Source organism: Triticum aestivum, chromosome 5A (genome assembly GCF_018294505.1).
Source record: "Triticum aestivum cultivar Chinese Spring chromosome 5A, IWGSC CS RefSeq v2.1, whole genome shotgun sequence".
NCBI lineage: Eukaryota > Viridiplantae > Streptophyta > Magnoliopsida > Poales > Poaceae > Triticum > Triticum aestivum.
The window spans coordinates 568,545,764-568,565,462 of NC_057806.1; the positions used below are offsets into that span (position 1 = coordinate 568,545,764).

Genomic DNA, 19,699 nt, shown 5'->3' on the forward strand with positions numbered 1-19,699 from the left:
ATCATCACTCGATAACTAATGTTTTTATCAGAAATATCCATTGACTACAATACATTTTGGGGGCTCAGCACCATTAGCCCGTGACACCCTTAAGTCATCAGAGCTATCTACTCTAGAAACAATGGTTGCAGGAGAGACATTTGAACTGAAAGATTCTTAAATCTTTATCGTGGTCCATGTCATCTTTTCTATCTGCTGCTGGGCTCCTGAACAAGATTTTATGGGAATAAGCCTACATCTTCTCCATTCGTATAGACATGATTCTCATTTGCCTCTTTGTGGAATGAGCAATGAGGCTCTTGAACGAGCATGACACATGAACAAGTACCCCCATCTCTTCCAGATCCATTGCCTCAGCAAAATCGTTGTATGTATCCTTCCTACAGAATCAAATGGTAGCAGAAGTAATCGATCTCATCAAATTAATAATAAAAAATTCATGGTGAATATACCTGAAACATGTTTTGATCAAATCTCTCATGACTTGACATGGCAGCAGGTCCAGGAACACATATTCCATAGGCCGTAGTCCTCGTTTGTGTGCACTGTACACCATACTCATATATACTTCCAAGGTAGAGTTGTGATGTACATCAGTGGCTGAGGGCGATTTTTTTAGGTAGGGTGGACTCTAGAGCGTTAATAAATTCAAAGCAGAATCAAAGTCCAATATCTCATATCTAAATTGAGATAAATTACGTCCAAGACAAGGAAATTACAATGAACACTGGAAACTAACACGTACACCTTACTTGCATTTCCTGAATCAACGGAAACACTTATAAGTCATAACCTCTAGTCACACATATACATATGCGATCTTTAAAACAATGACAAGAAGATTGCACTAATAAATACGTAAAGAACTACATCCAATTGTTAGTCTGGACAGAGAAGAATGACAGTAGATCACAAAGTAGACAGCTCCCTAATGGAATCATTTCTGTTTGAACAATTAATGGAATTGAATCCTCCTATAGGAACAGAGAACAAATTAAGACAACATGCTCTAGTCGTCAATTCTTCTAACAGCAGCAGCTACCGGTAGGGCTGCTTGCCACTATCCGCCTGCCGCCGACATTGTGTTGTCCGGCTGACCACCGCTGCTACCGCTGTCCACTGCGGCTCGCAGTAGCTGCTAGCGCTAGCATTCCTCATTCGCTCACATGGTGCTTGTAAATTGTGTCATAAAAAAACTCTAAAGATTTCATAGCAGATGGTGCTTGTACAAGAAGTGCCTAGGAACTTGATCATGATTAGAGTATTCACTACCTACATGATGCAAATTTATCTTGCGTACAATACTTACAGTGATGAGCAATAGCATGTTCCTTTTCCTACGAACTATGTGTGTCTACAGTATGCCTAAATCGCTGAAAGGACAACATACACCTAATAGATGCCGGCAAACTTATATAATTTGGTATGCTTCAAAATAGTTTCTAACTGTGATGCTATTTCTTAACACTATGGCAAAAAATCCATCATATATGGTTTATGTGGTCTCAATGTACACAACCATATAATTTGGTATGCTTGAAAATACTCTATAATTGTGAGATTTTTTTCTGATCAGTAGCAAGGAATGACACCATAAGTTCTTGAATATTCGCATGTTTGTTATTTTCTTATGGATGGAACTGTAGTGGAGAGCTTTTACTCCAACAATATGCTTTCAGTTAGTGGGGACCACTAAAAAATTCATGTATGTGCACTTCCATTGTAATCACACGCACAAGCATGCATACACCTAATAGAAGTAATTTGTGTAACGTTACTTCAAGACCACCCAGTCTGAAATTGTATGCCACAGAACAACTTAGAACTAATCAAAACAAATGAGAGATTCACAACTGGTTCGTATTATAATTGTTGTAGCCTTCAAAGAACTCAATAACTGAAACGGAAATTATGCTGAAGCGAACCCATCATCTTCATTATACCTACCTAGGTAGCTTCAAAAAAACTGCAGTACCCAAAACAAGAGGCTACCTTCCTGAAAGAAATAACTCCATCTTCACTGTAGCCTCGATGTCTCGAAGGCATACAATAGCAAGGCTCGCATTGTGCAGGATCCTTGGTACGATTCCCCTAGAATTCCTTTGTAATGACCTTCCGCAATCCGCATCGATGCATCCTCCCCATCAGTCCACCACTGAGCCCTTTTGTAGTTTGGTGCATCGATCAGGTGCTGCATGACAAACCTGATCAAGAGTGGGGCATCGAAGGCATCCGGCAAGGCACATGTTGTGCATGACCTTGTGCAGGACAGGAGCAACCGACGAAGATGGCACGAATGGGCGGAGAGCATTGACTCAGAGAGCACGCAGGTGCCGTAGTAGATGGCGAAGGAGGAGATGGACCCAATGAACCACAACACTTTGGTATCCTGTAACCAAGAATAATTACTATCCCTGGTAGATACATACTACACCTGCCAATTTTTATGGACAAACACTCATACGTTCATGAAAATTTACTGAACATGAGCAACTCATATGTCAAGTTGATGACAGGAGAAGTGATTACCAACTAAGAGAGCTATGCTAAACTCGCGTAGGTTGGATGTTGTAGCGACTGCGCAAGCCATCAATAACTCTGGCTACGGACTTTGCCATCTCAGGTAAGGTCACCTTGCAAACTGATCGGTGCCAACCAAGTTAGTAAATAATTGAACTAAAGTTCGAAGATGTCTGTGTTTGCTCGCTGCAGTACCTCGAGATGAAGACAACTGCACCTCTGTCATCAACTTCTTGTAATTTCACAGACAGGAATTATTTCCAGATAAACTGTAGCACTCACAACCAACACTTGATCAACCATGGAATCGAATGAGTGTACCTTCATCTCCTCAGCATGCTCGGCGATCTTCTCGAACATCTTCCTATGCTCCTTCTCCGCCAGCTGTAGGGAGCTCTGCACCTCTGTCATCAACTTCTTGTAATTTCACAGACAGGAATTGTTTTCAGATAAACTGTAGCACTCACGACCAACACTGGATCAAACATGGAATCGAATAAGTGTACTTTCATCTCCTCAGCACGCTCCGTGATCTTCTCAAACATCTTCCTATGCTCCTTCTCCGCCAGCTCCAGGGAGCTCTACATCTGCATCTTAGGTGAACAACATCAATAGACACCGAAGGCGATCCATCACATCACATCTAGGCACATCTCAAGATCGATCGATGCGCTAAGGATTGCCAAAGGAATGGGATCAGAGAGGTCACCTTGATGCGCTTGGAGATTCGGAAGTGGGAGGCCTCGAGGTCACGGGCGGAGTGGCCGTGGAGCGCGTCGAGGCTACGCTTGAGCGAGTTGAGGCTCGAGGTGGCGAGGCTCCTCAGGTTGCCGACGGTGGACACCTCCCACGGCGTGGATCCGGTCTTGGCGTCACCAGTGAGGAGGGCTAGAGGAAGCCGCGACTGACTGCGATGGGAGAGAGAGACCCTTCGCTGCCGGATGGCGACGAGGAGCCGAAGAGGGATTCGGGACTGGCCTTCATCTTGGGCTTGGAAGACGTGATTTCCAGCAAGCACCGGTCAGGAGGTAGGTGCGAGAGTCGGAGGCAGCACCGCCTTGTGCCACGGCTTGAGGGCGTCGGCGGCCAGGAGCACGAGGGAGAGCGGCTGATTCAGGTTGGACGGCGGCGGCAAGTTTCTCGGGAGAGAGAGGGGGGTTTGTGGGAGATGGGGCATGAGACGTGTGCGCTCGTGGATGTTTTTTCCTTCTTCTATCGTCGGGGAGCATGGGAGCCAGGTCAAACCGTCGTGTGTCGTGCGGATTGCATTGTTTCCTTCGCGTGGAGCTGACCAGGTGGGGTGGAGGTTGGTAGCACGATGGTTGTCGTAAGAAGGGAGGTGAGGGTCGAACGAGGTTGGACCATCACGACGTTTGATCCTTCTTTAATAGTAGAGATTTGATCATTCTTTAATAGTAGAGATAATAGTAGAGATTAGCTTGGCAAGACGGATGAACTAAACTAGACAAAAAGACATATAATGATAATGGGAGCATTGTGTTCGAACATATATTTACATATATCAGGTCATAGTGCGAGGCAAACTTGTACATCTAGATGGTGTAGTTCCTAGATTGATTTTCAATCCGTCGGTGAAACGTGCCAACAGCAAGTTCATATAACACTAACTAGAACTTGTCCATACAGATGACGAGGGACCCTGCGTAGCAAGCTGTCAAGCTTCGAGCCATATTATTGGTACCCCAATAGCCGCCCACAAACTAATTGAATAGTATTTTTTTTACAGATGAACCAGATAGACAAGCTAGACCAGTCGCCACCATACATATCACAAGCCCATTAGAATACCATGCCATGTATCCGAAAATGATGATTGCCACACAAGTCACAATATCAATATTTGCTAATACAATCAATATAGCTACACTTGTATGCTAAATAGAGTATATTTGTGTTTACGCTTCAGACAAAAATACCAACCCTTGGACTGGTAAACCACGATGTATACAAAAGTGGGAAGGGTTGGATGAGATTGCCAATACCAACCCTGTAGTCACCATGTCCTGGACATACTTCACCATAAAATTGTCACCTGGCAATGCATCCATGTTGATTCACATAGGTCATGGCTGAAAGCTGATGAGGACATCTCTTCTGCCGTTAAACCCGCCGCGGCTCCTTCATCAATTCCGTCGGGACCTATGACTAGAGCCCGTATGAGACAGATAAATGGCCAGGTACTTCGCTCATTTATACATATGATTTAGCTGACAAGAATATGATATTACGCTCATGTTCCGATTTACTTGTACTCAGAAACGAAGGTGTTGAAGATCTGACGAGAGAAAGTAATATAAAGCCAGGAGATGGAAAATGTTGCACGCTGACTACACCAGCAGGAGCACTATTGCATGCAAGAACCAATCGAACCATCTATGCTCCATGCTACGTACATGCAAAAGGAGAGAAGGAGGAAGCCACGTACACACAAGCCCACCTCATCAAATAAGGAAGGAAACCATACAATATTCTATCTACATGTGGGCCGGCCTGATGATGATTATTTTTTCCTTCAAATCGTAGCGGTGTTGGACACGTCAACGCGTAGCTCCTAGGCGGCGGCCGTACGGACTTAATAAATAGTTAGCGTTCATCTAGGTTTAGACTCGGGTTTTATTGTATTGTCTAGCTTTTGCTACAATTCGCATCTACGAGACGTGTAGGACTACCGCCTTGTCAGATCCATAATGGAACCCCAAATTTTGATCTAGTTGATGTGCTTAATTTTTCATCCGCAATTTCAGTTGCAATTCACCTTTGTTTTTGCCTGTTTTTCGGTTGCTTGCAGGAACTCGAACCTCGTTGTTCAGGTTGATCGTGTCTACGACAAGGTCAATAACCATCGGAGATTGGTTTAGCGGTTGTCGAGGCGTATCGTCGGATACGGTATAGCCGGATCGTCAAGGTCAAAATTCACCAAATCGATAGTTATCCCCACTCTTATCGAACGATCGGGCCGCCGTCACATCAAAAGCATAGCTTATAGATTCCCAATACCTCACGTCTAAACGCACCGTGGATGAGCCAGGAATACCGAGTAGCTGATTAGGCCTGTACTATCAAGAGTGCATGGTCACTAGTACTGAGACATGGTTCCGTTATGTGGTGCCTAGGGGTGTGGGCGGTTTATAAAGCTGTAAAGAACCATGCCATGTTTATCATCTCCTGCTTAGCTTAGCTTGAAGTCCTTTTTTGTTTCCTCTCATAACTATGCCATGTGCACTTGCCTTACCAACTATTTTACCTTGTTTGTTTCAATACTTTTTTTTGAACTTTTGTTTGTTCCAACATTTAATACTCGTACAAAACAACACATGAAACTATGGCATTTTTGAGCAGTTGTAATTTTTAATAGCAAAATTAGATTGAAAGTTATCTTAAAAAAAGTCAAAAGTCAACGCGCAAGGCAGGGACCTTCGTGGGGGAGCAATCCCTCTCCTTGCCAGCGTCAACTGCCGTGTCCTCAACTCAAAGACGGCTGCTTTCCAGGGTGCCCACCTACCCCATCAGTTCCCCCCGCCTCGTTCGTCGCCGGCGAGCGACCGGCCGCTCTCTCATCGCCGCAGCGACCGCCCCCCGCTCCCCGCCGAGCCTGGTGAGTAAGCTTCCGCCCACCGCGCCCGGCCGCCGCCCGAGCAGCCCCTGCTTGCCCCCCGCGCTCTGCCGGCCTCGGATTCAGATCCATGGCCACCAGGAGCGCTTCGGCGGGTGCTCTGGATCCTGGATCTCACGGCGCCACCCGTTTTATGTGTGATGCAGCGAGCCGCGATGGAGAACGGGGAGATCGAGGCCGCGGAGGAGGGGCTGCCGATGCCGGCGCCGCCGGTTGGGCGCAGGTACCGGCCCGTGGGCTCCGACGACAGCGCCGTCATCCAGATGACCTCCATGGAGCCCGGCCCCGGCGGCTCCACCTCCGTCACCGGCCACGACGCCGTGACGCCCCAGCCGCCTAGGTGGTGCTGCCATACATACTTCGTCTCATTTTTATGGCATTTTTGTTTGATACACGACCAATATAAGTGTCTCGGATTTAGCAAATGTTAAACTGCTGCGAATTCGTGCTTGCATTGTCTTGACCGTGAGTTTGTTATTTAGCAGAATGGGGTGTTCAACTGAACAGTTGGATTCGGATGATAGTGTAGGTGTGTAGGAACTGACGAGAAGCAGTGCAAATGCATGTGAGGTTGATTTCTTTAACTACATGCTGTCTGTGGGCTGCCTTTTGGAGTTGCTTCTTTCATTTAGTGCTCAGGGCATTAAGAGCAAGAGTGTGAAATTCGCATGAGTCATGTTTGTTTGTAGAATATCTTCAATCAATTTGGTGATGCCATCTCTTTGACTTCTGAAATTGGTGTTGATATTGTTATCTCTTTGGGTTTGAGTAATTTTGAATGACTCTAGTAGATATTTCTTTTGCCATATGATGTTTTATGTGTACTCATATATCGATGTTTTGTGTGTACTCATATATCGATATTTGATGTCGAGCTTACTTATTTTCGCACGAACATATATCTTTTTGTTGTACCTACTGGCTTCCCTGCTCCATTTGCTATTTCTGGTTGCATACTCCATATCAGATTATTAGGCATAATTTCTGCAGATTTCGTTCCATGTGTTTCTTTCCATGGTCATTATAATTAGTAAGATGATTTAGATAACAAAAACTCTCTAGAAGCAAATTTATGAACTCACACTTACTCTTATGTATGTCATAGGAACCTTAGGCCTGGTGGTGCTAATCTAACTATTGATCCAAGCATGCAAGAAGGTTCTAGTGATCATGCTACATCGAGTGGATCTCAAGGGGATTCAAAGCTGGAGCTTTTTGGGTTTGATTCACTTGTTAATATTTTGGGACTCAAGAGGTACAATCCATCTTTTTGTAATTTTATTAGGCCGCCTTAAAAACTTGAGATCAATCTCCTTTTGTTAAGGACACATAGTATTTGACTAATATATTAAGCATGTGCTACCCAAATAAATAGTTTGAACCATTGGTTTTACTTTATGACATAAGCATCTGGCTGAATCTGAACAGCATGACAGGAGAACAGACCCAAGCCCCTTCGAGTCCTAGGGAGGGAGAGGATGTAGCAATCACCATTGGACGTCCAAAGGTTGTCCCCAGTTCCAACATTTGCGACGAGTGCCATCTGTTTAATACTTCGTCACACTTCTCCTAGTTAATCATGAATAACTAGGAGTTGGTATATTTGGACTTAGTTAACAGGAAAGAGTAGTACTTGGGTTTTGACGATTTGCTACATCCCTAAATATATGTAGTCAACTTTAAGTTGCTGATTTGTACATTTGAGTTTTCATTCGTGCTCTCCAAAAGTCATTCAGTGTTCCATTGATTTTCATTGACCTCTATGTTTCTGTTTATTTGGTTTACGTCATTTGGATATATGGATATTTATGAAAACTGTATTACTTACTCCGTTGCTTTCATTTGGTTCGCAGGAAACTGGACCTAAGTTTGGTACAATGATGGGTGTCTTTGTTCCATGCTTGCAGAATATCTTGGGAATCATTTATTATATCCGTTTTACCTGGTAAGTATTGGTATTATGTGCACTTGTTTTTGTTACTGCACATGAACATTTAGTTCCTATTTGGTTATGCAAAATAAAATTTCTATGTTGCCATGCTGGTCACCGTAGTGTTGTTATCATTGTTTGGCATGAGCTTTTCCCATGCTAAAACCAAGTAAAAGTAACCAAGTTGGGAGTATTAATGCCTTTGGTACCTTGGACACCTTTGTAGCCTTGTTGGAAGTGGTATTTCAATTAATGTGATTCCTGTGTCCCCTTTTCAGCTAAAAAAATTGATTTTTGGTTATTCAACACTGACTATCATTTTTTTCTTTTTTATAGGATTGTAGGTATGGCAGGCATATGGCAATCACTTGTTTTAGTCTCATTCTGTGGTGCTTGCACATTTTTAACCGGCTTATCATTAAGTGCCATTGCAACAAATGGGGCTATGAAGGTATGCTGACCATTCTACTGGTGATGAGTTCGCGTAATAAGGTTCATACCTGATATGTGTTAGCTTTGCTGGTTTATTGTCTTCATTTGCGGTCTGTGGAACCTAGTTCCTGATATGGTCAAATTCCATTTGTATGGTCAGTCTTTATTGCTCGGAATACTTCCAGAGCTTGCTTGATGTGTGATGCTACTATCTCTCGCCAAACTTAAATTTATAAATTAGCTGATACACATTTTGTATGATCCATAGGGTGGTGGACCATATTATCTCATTGGCCGTGCGCTTGGTCCTGAAGTTGGAGTTAGTATTGGATTGTGTTTCTTTCTTGGAAACGCGGTTGCTGGATCCATGTGAGTATACACTGCAAATGCCAACTACTTGTAGCTCTCCTTCCAAATTCCATTTATCTTTTGTTTATTTGTGTACAAAGTTCTGATGATATTTCTGCATAAGCTGCTTGGAAGCTGGCATCATATGAGTTCTTCATGTTAGTATGTGATTAGTGAGATGATTTATAGTAGAATGTGTAGTGGTGAAATTTAAGGGTTTTGTGCTATATTTTGATGCTTGTTGGCCTTGCCTGCTACCAATGAATGGTTGGTTTGCAGAAGTTCCAAAGGTTGGTTTTGTATAATAATGTACACTTAAACTAATATGGTTGAAAGAAAAATGTTTGGATTGGTAATAATCATAGAACACAGCTGAATTTGTCATATAAACTTTTAGCTTTTTGGCCCATTGGAATTTTAGATGATCCTATATTTAATTTGTTAGTACTTGTTAGTTTGACATATATTCATGCTAACTTGCCTGTCAATTCAGGTATGTTTTGGGTGCTGTAGAAACCTTTTTGGATGCCGTTCCTTCTGCAGGATTGTTTCAAGGTAAGTCACAAGTGATACTAGTCATTAAGTTTCGTTTGTATTTGCGATTGTCGAGTAGAAATGTTGAATTATTTCCAAATGACATAAGTGTAGACCTTGTACTTCAAACTTTTGTTAGGGCATAGAGATGCCTGCATTGAATTTTATTTGCAGTGCTAACTTGGGTTTATATTCCGTGAGAAATAGTGAAAAGGAAGCAGAGCTATTATTTTCCACTTGTGATTTTTATTTGACTAACTTATAGCTTTATAATAATGCAGAGAGTGTTACAGTGGTCAACAATACATTAATAAACGGTACAGCAACAGCTGGTACGGCGACTATATCGACGCCCAGCTTGCATGACCTTCAAGTATATGGTGTTATTGTGACCATACTGCTCTGTTTTATTGTATTTGGTGGTGTCAAAATCATCAACAAGGTTGCACCTGCCTTTTTAATACCAGTACTCTTTTCACTGCTGTGCATATATCTTGGTGTCTTCATTGCACCGAGACACAATGCTCCAAGTAAGTACCATGTGGCTTATATGTAGGATAATCATTCATTATGCATTTCTGCATTCAATTGTAATGCTGGCTTTCCTACTTAGAGGGGATCACTGGGTTGCGTCTAACCTCACTCAGAGACAACTGGGGTTCAGAATATCAACGTACAAACAACGCTGGAGTTCCTGATCCAAATGGTTCTATATATTGGGATTTCAAGTAAGCTTATAACATCTCTAAAAAACTTGAAAAATTATCTAATAAATATGTATTTATGTTGAATCTCAATCATATTCTCGTCATCCTATATAATTTTTACTTGACCCCATGAACTTTGACCAATCATGGCAATATCATCCCACTCCCATTATATGTTAATAGAGTCAATACTGAGGGGTGAGTTTGCTCACATGCATCTTCATTCTATTAGAGAGAATTGCAATGTTTCATGAAGCTTATAGAGTAAATTGCACTTTGCATCAGGTTTTGCAAGAGTTTCCACTTTGCATTAGGTCTGGCGCAATATTGTTGCAATTTGCACCAGGTCCTGTAAAAAAAAATTCATACATTTGTATTATGGGATAAAATATAAATCTATAGATTTTAGTTAAAAAATATTATTGTGCCAGATCCGGCGCTTATTAAACTTCTAGGATAGCTTTATTGGAGTCAAGTTGGTCAAACTGACCGAATTACTTGGTGTCAACTAGGGTCACATGGTAAACACTTGCTTACATAGCAGGGACTGTAAACATTGACCCTAGTTCAGGCAGACCCAAGCAGCAAATTTCCAATCTATTTGATGGGATAGTCTCTAGCCAGAGAAAGGCCTGCAATATCCCCTCCTATCTTTGATGAAACAATGAAATCAACCTGCCTACCTCCACATCAGCAACTTCCGTCAACTCACAGCTCTTGGTACTATTTGACTAAGGCCGACGAGTTTAAGGACTATACAGGCTTATAAGGGCCTAGTGACGTTGAAGGCTGATGATGAGTCAAACTCTATTATTGGAAGCAAAGAAGTTTTTGGACCTGCAAGATAATTTGTTAATTCTTTGTCTGTGCAAATGCAATTTGCCAACACATTTTTTTGTGTATTTTTCAGCGCTTTGGTAGGTCTCTTTTTCCCAGCAGTCACTGGAATTATGGCTGGTTCAAACCGATCTGCTTCACTGAAAGATACACAGCGTTCAATACCAATTGGAACATTATCTGCAACTCTTACAACAACTGTTATGTACTTGTTATCTGTGCTGCTGTTTGGAGCTTTGTCCACAAGAGAAGAGCTTCTAACTGATAGGTACATGTTTCTCAATGCTGCAAGTTATCACTGCTCCCACTTCAGAATTGTAGATAGTGTGTTCTCTAGGGTTTAGAATATTTTGTATGCTTCAGTTCTGCGTTTATGATGTCGTCAGGGCATGCTTATTTGCTCTATCAGTTCTCACTGCCACAGCTATTCTTCTGACAGTTATATAATGCACATCTTTCTTTAATCTATTTTTGTTTCTGTATTCTTTGATCGAAAAACTATGTTCTGATAGCATGGCTGTAGTTTACACTTCCGTGTTAGTCCCATAAGCTGCTACATTACTGAGTTGTTGTGTGGTTAGCTCATAAATATCCTTTACTTGCAGGCTTCTTACTGCTACAGTGGCATGGCCTGCACCAGTAGTGATTTACATTGGTATTATCCTGTCCACTTTAGGTGCAGCGCTACAGTGCTTGACAGGGGCTCCAAGGTTACTAGCAGCAATAGCAAATGACGACATCCTTCCAGTCCTTAATTACTTTAAGGTTTCTGAAGGAGTCGAACCTCACGCAGCTACTTTATTCACAGCATTAATCTGTATTGGATGTGTGATTATTGGGAACTTGGATTTAATTACACCAACTATCACTATGTTTTTTCTGTTGTGCTATGCTGGTGTGAACCTGTCATGCTTTCTGCTTGACTTACTTGATGCTCCTAGTTGGCGCCCTCGATGGAAATATCACCACTGGAGTCTTTCACTTGTTGGTGCATTGCTTTGTGTTGGTACGCTGTTTGCCTCTTTATCATTTTATTTTTTCATCCATTACATTACTCCTGAGCTGCCTGTAGCACTTTTTCTGAACATTAATATATGTAACTTAGGAATTATTTTGAATTTTGATTGAAGAATTCTGTTCACATGTATGATTTTTAATCCAACCAGCTTCTCCTAATCTGTAATGATGTATTGTTTACCTCATATTTCTTGTGGCCCACAGTTAGTTAAAATGCATCCTCACATTGTATTTATGGTCGTGCTTTTCACTAAGTGGATCTTCCTCTCAAATTTCAGTTATCATGTTTTTGATCTCCTGGTCTTTCACTGTTATCTCCCTTGCCCTTGCAAGCCTCATCTATTACTATGTGAGTCTAAAAGGGAAGGCTGGAGACTGGGGAGATGGGTTCAAGAGTGCGTATTTTCAGTTGGCATTGCGAAGTCTCAGATCGCTAGGAGGTATGACTTTCTGCATGGCAAAGAAATAGTTATTCATAATCTATTTACACATTATTCTAACACTCACTCACTGTTCTTCTCACAGCAAACCAAGTTCATCCTAAGAATTGGTACCCCATTCCTCTGATATTATGCCGTCCGTGGGGTAAACTTCCAGAAAATGTCCCTTGTCATCCAAAACTTGCCGATTTTGCTAATTGTATGAAGAAGAAGGGCCGTGGTATGTCAATATTTGTCTCAACAATTGACGGTGATTATCATGAACTGGCTGAGGACGCTAAGACTGCCTGTCAGCAGCTGGAGGCCTACATTGAGTACAAACAATGTGAGGGTGTTGCAGAGATAATCGTAGCACCTTCGATGTCTGAGGGCTTCCGCAGCATTGTTCAGACGATGGGCCTAGGGAACTTGAAGCCAAATATTGTTGTGGTGCGGTACCCTGAGATTTGGCGCCGTGAGAATCTGACAGAGATACCATCAACATTTGTGAGTATAATAAACGATTGCATCATTGCTAACAAGGCAGTGGTTATCGTGAAGGGTCTTGATGAGTGGCCTAATGAGTTCCAGAGACAGTATGGGACTATTGACCTGTATTGGATTGTGAGAGATGGAGGATTGATGCTTCTTCTGTCTCAGCTCCTGCTCACAAAAGCGACCTTTGAAAGCTGCAAGATCCAAGTCTTCTGCATAGCTGAAGAGGACACTGATGCTGCAGAGCTAAAGACTGATGTCAAAAAGTTCTTGTACGATCTTAGGATGCATGCCGAGGTCATTGTCGTGACTATGAAGTCATGGGAATCTCACGTGGAGAGCAGTAGCAGTGGTGCTCAGCCAGATGATTCCCAAGAGGCCTACACAAGTGCACAGCAAAGGGTCAGTGCATACCTTTCCGAGATGAAGGAAACCACAGAAAGAGAAGGACGGCCGCAGATGGTGGATGGGAAGCAAGCTGTTGTGAATGAAGAAAAGGTCGATAAATTCCTCTACACAATGTTTAAGTTGAACTCCACAATACTGAGGCACTCCAGGATGGCAGCTGTGGTGCTAGTGAGCCTCCCTCCGCCACCACTGAATCATCCTGCTTACTTCTACATGGAGTACATGGATCTGCTTGTAGAGAACGTCCCACGCATGTTGATAGTTAGGGGATACAGAAGAGATGTTGTCACATTTTTTACTTGATCAAATATAATAGAGTCTGAGCTCTTGTGCCATCCTAGCAGAATGGATGCACAGATTTGCAGAATTCACCACAACTGCAGTTGGAAGGCCTCTCATTGACAGCTATCTTATGAGATACACTGGGTGGTTATTGCAATATTAGGTACACAAACATTAGTATATTCATTCTTTTACTGGACACAAAAGAGATGAATATTGGGACATTACAAATTTTGTAGCCCTGTTCTCCATACCTTGATAGTTTTATAGAAACACAATGCCTCCTATTTTTCACTGGAATAGTAGCGATAGTGATCCTGTTTGTGTTATTTTCCATTATCTGTACACGATCTGAGATACTGTGCAACTGTTGTTGAAAGGGAGCAATACCAATGCTATAATTAGAGAATATTCTGGTAATGCCCGATGCCGATACATATCTTGGGAACATCAGCTGATATGATGTTTTACTGGACTTGTGTTGACATACTACGAAGTCTTTATTATGCATTGCACTGCTGTTGTTGTCACTACTGAGAGTTCTTCTGTGAAATGCAGAGTATAATAAATTTTGTTGGTGTGAAATTTTCCTGTCATATTTACTATGGTAAGGTGACATGACCCCAGCATGAATATCTCTTTACGGCTGTTACTTGTCTAGGTGGCTAGGCTTCACCATTATGTTGAGATGATATGTTCTACTATTTGATTAAGTGGCATGATGAGAGTTATCCGAGTGATGCTTGGTTTTGTTAGCAACGCCTACCGAGTACCAACTTGATGATTATATATTCTTATATTCCTCATTTTGTTATTATCTTTTTATATTTGGTCGTGCAATTTGGCGATTTGCAAACGTTAAATACGACCACTCTAGCAGTTTATCCTTACTCTACATATTATCTGCAATGAGTGGTGGAATGTTTGAACGGAAGTCAATTCTCAAGCTCCAAAACCGGCGGAGAATAGAAGCTTGCAAATGCCACACTAGAAATACCCTTCCTCTGAACTTGAAAAAACTATGATAAAATCACACCATTTCCTTTGTCAAACTACCCACGAAGCTGCACTGTACATGTGTGAAATGGTTGCAAAATGTGTAGATTGGTTTTGTGAAGCCAAGTTCTGAACCGATGGGCTACTCTGCCGAACTGATGGAGAATTATCACCAGCAGATCATGACTTGGGACCGACGTGGACCATCATTCCATTTTCGTGACAGGTTCGCTGTGGTGGCTTCCAAAGCAGCAGAGTCGTTTGTTGCTGTGGTCTGCCAAGTAGCAGAGTCCTCCTGGATGGCCCCTGTTTCTCATGAGTCACCCAACAGGTTCAGTCATTACGGGAGAGGCCATTGGCACAACATTTGTTTCAACACAGCTAAAAAATCGTAGCGGTGATGCGACTCTGAAATGAAGTGAGTTAATTGAGCTTAACGACTCATTTTACTTATTTTGTTAGCGACTTTCAACTAGTAAACATGCTAGGAGACGAGTTGAGTCCGTTGCTGTGCATTGTGAATGACTATTCACATTTGTTTGAAGTGTGAGCAAGCAGTTTACTTCGCAGGCTCACACATTTTGCACCACTGTATGGATTTGACTCCGAGACAATGACACCGCTCCATGTGAAGCTCATACTAGATGTGAGCAAATGAAGATAACACAATGTGTCCCACTGGTTATTCTGGCAGCAAGAACAGTCCCGATACCTTACAATCGTAGCTATGCCGGTGTAGACTCTTGGTGGTCTGGATGTTGTGGAATGAGAATTGGACTGTTCATGACTTTGAAAAGAGAAAGTGTGTAGGATATATATCAAGAGAACTTAACCAGTGAGCATTAGCATTAATTCTTTATGGTACATACATGTGGTGCGTGTACGCCCCATGGATGACTTATATACGGAGAAACATGTGTGCTAAGTGTTGATTGATATTGTAGTATGGAGCAGAGTAGAAGAACATGCTTACGTTGATGGTACCATACAAATCGAGCATTTCTGACTAGTGCTTACCATATGGACAAACACCCAAATAATTACATATACATCCTCTCGAATCGAGAGGAAATTCTAATTTTATTTGGAATGCTCAACGACAAGGGAGAACCCCACCTCAAATAAAATTTATTGATAAAAAACATTGTAATATACAGTGGAATTTACAAAAAAAATGTGTCGAGTGATTAAGGTTGGCCGGAGCTGTGAATGAAAGGCACCAATCAATTAGGACCAAAATTATGGACAATGATCAATTACGGCAAGATGCTACCAGTATTAGAAAAGCAGAGTATAAGAAATTTTGTTTGTGTGAAATTTCCTGTCTTGTTACTTTGCGTATTTACTGTCGTATGGTGATATGATCCCGGCATGAATGTCTCCTTACGGTTGTTACTGGACTAGGCGTCCAGGCTTAGCCATTGTCTTGAGATGAGATGTTGTTCTACTATTCGATTAAGTGGCACGATGGGAGTGTTGATATTGCTTACCAGAGTGGCACGTGGGATTGTTGATATTGCTTACCAGAGTGGCACTCGGTTTCGTTAGCAACACCTACCAACTCTCAATGATTATATTCTTAAATTCTTCGTTCTCTTATTTTCCTTTGATATTAGGTCCTGCAATTTCATGATTTGCAAATCATCCTTACTCTACATATTATCTGCAATGAATAGTGGAATGTTTGAACGGAAGTCGACTTGAGAGATTAAAACCGACAGGGAATAGAAGCTTGCGTACGTCACAGTCGAAATACCCTTCCTCTGAACTTGAAAATTACGATAAAACTACACCCTTTTCTTTGGCAAATCTGTAGACTACACACGAAGCTGCACTGTACTTGTGTGAAATGGTTGCTAAATCTATAGACTGGTTTTGTGAAGCTAAGTTCTGAACCGATGGGCTTCTGAGCTGTATGACTTGGGACCGATATGGAGTATCATTCCATTTTCGTGACAAGCTCGTAGTGATGGCTTCCAAAGCTTATTTTGTTAACGTCTTCCAACTCAGAATAAACATTTTAGGAGACAAGTTCCAACCGAGTACCGAGTGACTCTTTTGATACTATGCCTACCCTATTGCTGGGAACCGCAATCCTTTATCATTTGGTTATGGGTATTGTTCAGGAAATTTCTCTCCTGACAACATATACATGAAGCAAACTTTTTAGTTTGATATGCATCGGGAAGTACAATTAACCCGTAAATTAAGCTGTCTCTTAGTCCTTTATTTTTATTTTCTGAGAACAAATCATGCCTTTCAACATCGAAGCATGACGTTGAGGCAACCTTTTTAGGTAACTTTTGAGATCAAACCGTTAAAGTAATTTCCGAGACTAGACCAATCAAATACAAGGGTTTGTCAGTTTGGCTCGGCCATCCAATCGTGTTGGATGTGCGGTTATGTGGATGCCTGATGAGCTACAAGCATGCCAATAGAAACTGTCAAGCATGTTGCTGTGCATCGTGAATGACTATTCAGATTCATTTGAAGTGTGAGCAAGTGGTCTTCTTCACAAGCTCGCACAGTTTGCACCACTATGTGGATTTGACTCCGAGATAATGATACCACTCCGTGTGAAGCTCATACTAGATATGAGCAAATGAAGATAACAGAATGTGTCCCATAGCTTATACTCGTAGAAGGAACATTCCCGATCGAAAATGCCTTACGGTGGACGAGCACTCTGCGGACCATATCCTGCCCGTCCGTTATCCTAACTGATCAGATCCCTCCCGGTATTTACGCATTCTGTCCCCCCCCCAAGAGCCTCGTCAAAGCCTGTATCCCGGCAGCTATAGGTAGCTAACTTTATTGACAAAGAATCTAGCTGCTGGAACACATCGTGCACCATTTCAATTTACCCTCTGCCACCCAGAACAGTTTGATGTGACGTGACCTTGTGCCCAATTGACCCCTCACGAGAGCACATAGAATAATAATCCGCCATTAAGACCAATTTGTTAGTCAGTGTAATGCACAGAGAGTATGATACTATTAACAGTCTATTAAGTCCACTAAACACCTATTAATCTCGTACACACTGCTTTAGAGTAATTTATTATTGTGACGCTCATCCAGATATTTTTATAACTCTCAATATTATCAAATGTTTTTCTGGTCACCAATTATCTTAAACTCTATACTGTCACCTTATAATTTCATTAGGTAGACTTATATGTGTTCTTAGATTTTATCCATAAAATAATACTAGTACATTGTCTGTTAGCACCATCTGCTTGTCAGGGCCATTTACCTAAACTAGGATTAAACTGTTTTTATATGACCGTTAGAAGTTTCTGCACAGTTGGGGCTCTGAACAAGAATTGGTCTCGCACAGTTTGTTAGGTTAATGTATTACTCTCCCGGGAAAAAAATTTAATGTATTATTGTGCCACCTGTTGTATAATTTTTTGTATTACCAAACTTTGTTCTTTTGCAACAAACCATCTTTGAGCCTAGTCTGTGAGAAGGTTGAAATGTCTTTTGATGGACTTTTGAGAAAAACAATATTTCCACAGTGCAAAAAAAATCAAAAATATTTTGTACATACACAAATGCATATACAACACATTCAACAGAATTTAATAACAATGTGCTTTCATATGGGACGTAAACAAATATGTCAATAAAAGTGGGTCAATTTTTTTATTGTTGGACCAAGATTTTCTTTTTTGTACAGCTTGCAAGTCATAATATTTCTTGAACAAATTTTCACAGGTTCCATCGTGAATATGTATAAGTTCTCAAAGTTTTTTTCCAAACTTGACAAATATGATTTTTGAATCATTTGAAAAAAAGGATCAAACGCACCGTCCACCATACTGTTTTTAGATTTTATCAATCTGTTTTTTATCCAGCACATTAAACTAATCAAGTAGATTTGATTAGTGACCCTGACCAATTTCTTTTTAGATCCACTAGACGCAAGAGATGCGCACTGTGCATGATGAAACATTAGCAGGGTCCCCTTTTGTCACGTTAGGCAAAAAGTTTCTGCATTGTGGCCCACACCACCCATCAAGCTAGCAGTACATCGGTAGGTCACCAACTCCTTTCCTGCGCATGTGCATGTACAGATCCACACGAGGATACACTTGTGCCAAGCTTATACGCCTATGCCACCTACACCCTGCTCCTAGGAAACTAGTACGGGGGACAGGGAAGTGATGTTTGAGCATCTCGAGGAATCGTTCTATGGCTAGGATACAGACCACACGAGCCGGCGTCCACCAGAAAGTCGCTCCTCATTCCCGATACCTTACAGTCCTAGCTATGGCGGTCTAGGCTATATCTCATACTCGATGTTGGCCTGGATGTTGGGGAATTGGAATGTGCATTACATGGATATGAGAAAGTGCGTGTAGGCTATATACTTCCTCCGTTTCATAATGTAGTGCCTATAGATTTTTTAAAAAGTTAAACCTCACAAACTTTGACCAAGTTTGTGGAGAAAAATATTTACATCTAGAGTGCGAAACATATATCACTAGATTCATCATAAGATGTAGTTTCATATTATATATTTTTGGTATTGTAAATATAAATATTTTTCTCTACAAACTTGGTCAAAGTTTGTAAAGTTTGACTTTTCAAAAAATCTATAGGCACTACATTATGGAACGGAGGGAGTATCAAGATAACTTAACTAGTCAGACATGGCACTAATTCTTTATGGTACATACATGTGGTGAATGTATGCCCCATGCACAATTTATATATAGAGAAACATGCGTGCTAAGTATTGATTCGATTGATATTATTGTAGTATGCAGCAGAGTAGAAAAACATGCTTAGATTGAGGTACCATACAAATCGAGCATTTCTGACTAGTGTTTGTCATATATGGATAAACACCTAAATAATTACATATACATCCTCTCAAATCTAGAGGAATTCTAATTTTAGTTTGAATGGGAAGGGAGAACCCTACCTCAAATAAAATTTATTGATAAAAAATACATTGAAATATACAGTGGAATTTACAAAAAAAAACATGTTGACCGATTAAGGTCCACTAGAGCTGTGAATGAGAGGTACCAACCAGTTAGGACCAAAATCATGGACAGTGATCAATTACGGCAAGATGCAACTATTATTCAGAAGATTAGATTAGTCGTGGATTTAGAAGAATTGTAGG

The 19,699-nt window shown here is 41.3% G+C and overlaps 1 protein-coding gene and 1 long non-coding RNA gene across 6 annotated transcripts; one reads left to right on the forward strand and one right to left on the reverse strand.

Annotated features, from left to right (window-relative positions):
• Positions 1 to 283: 283 nt before the first annotated feature.
• Positions 284 to 3,066, reverse strand: LOC123104847 (uncharacterized). Its single transcript, XR_006450570.1, has 3 exons — positions 2,716 to 3,066; positions 453 to 2,641; positions 284 to 380 (listed from the first exon to the last, which is right to left on the reverse strand). It is a non-coding gene; the product is annotated as an uncharacterized lncRNA (long non-coding RNA).
• Positions 3,067 to 5,974: 2,908 nt separating this feature from the next.
• On the forward strand, positions 5,975 to 13,972 carry LOC123104848 (cation-chloride cotransporter 1). 5 transcript variants are annotated; one of them, XM_044526755.1, is made up of 14 exons: positions 5,975 to 6,136; positions 6,301 to 6,494; positions 7,260 to 7,409; positions 7,583 to 7,661; positions 8,008 to 8,099; positions 8,421 to 8,535; positions 8,785 to 8,885; positions 9,358 to 9,419; positions 9,680 to 9,928; positions 10,012 to 10,126; positions 11,016 to 11,210; positions 11,548 to 11,948; positions 12,238 to 12,399; positions 12,485 to 13,972. In XM_044526755.1, the coding sequence occupies exons 2-14, from the start codon at positions 6,310 to 6,312 to the stop codon at positions 13,582 to 13,584; spliced, it is 3,006 nt and encodes a 1,001-aa protein (XP_044382690.1). In that variant the 5' UTR covers positions 5,975 to 6,136; positions 6,301 to 6,309; the 3' UTR covers positions 13,585 to 13,972. The 5 variants fall into 5 exon arrangements, with proteins under 5 accessions (XP_044382690.1, XP_044382691.1, XP_044382693.1 ...); XM_044526756.1 differs by having other exon boundaries at positions 5,983 to 6,140; XM_044526758.1 differs by having other exon boundaries at positions 6,023 to 6,136; positions 7,591 to 7,661.
• The last annotated feature ends 5,727 nt before the right edge of the window (positions 13,973 to 19,699 follow it).

Excerpts from the sequence above, each read along its gene's own strand:
- LOC123104848 (XM_044526755.1), top strand. The coding sequence starts at position 6,310 with ATGGAGAACGGGGAGATCGAGGCCGCGGAGGAGGGGCTGCCGATGCCG. Across the intron at positions 7,410-7,582 it reads AATATTTTGGGACTCAAGAG|CATGACAGGAGAACAGACCC; the intron begins GTACAATCCATC and ends GAATCTGAACAG. Across the intron at positions 8,536-8,784 it reads CAACAAATGGGGCTATGAAG|GGTGGTGGACCATATTATCT; the intron begins GTATGCTGACCA and ends TATGATCCATAG.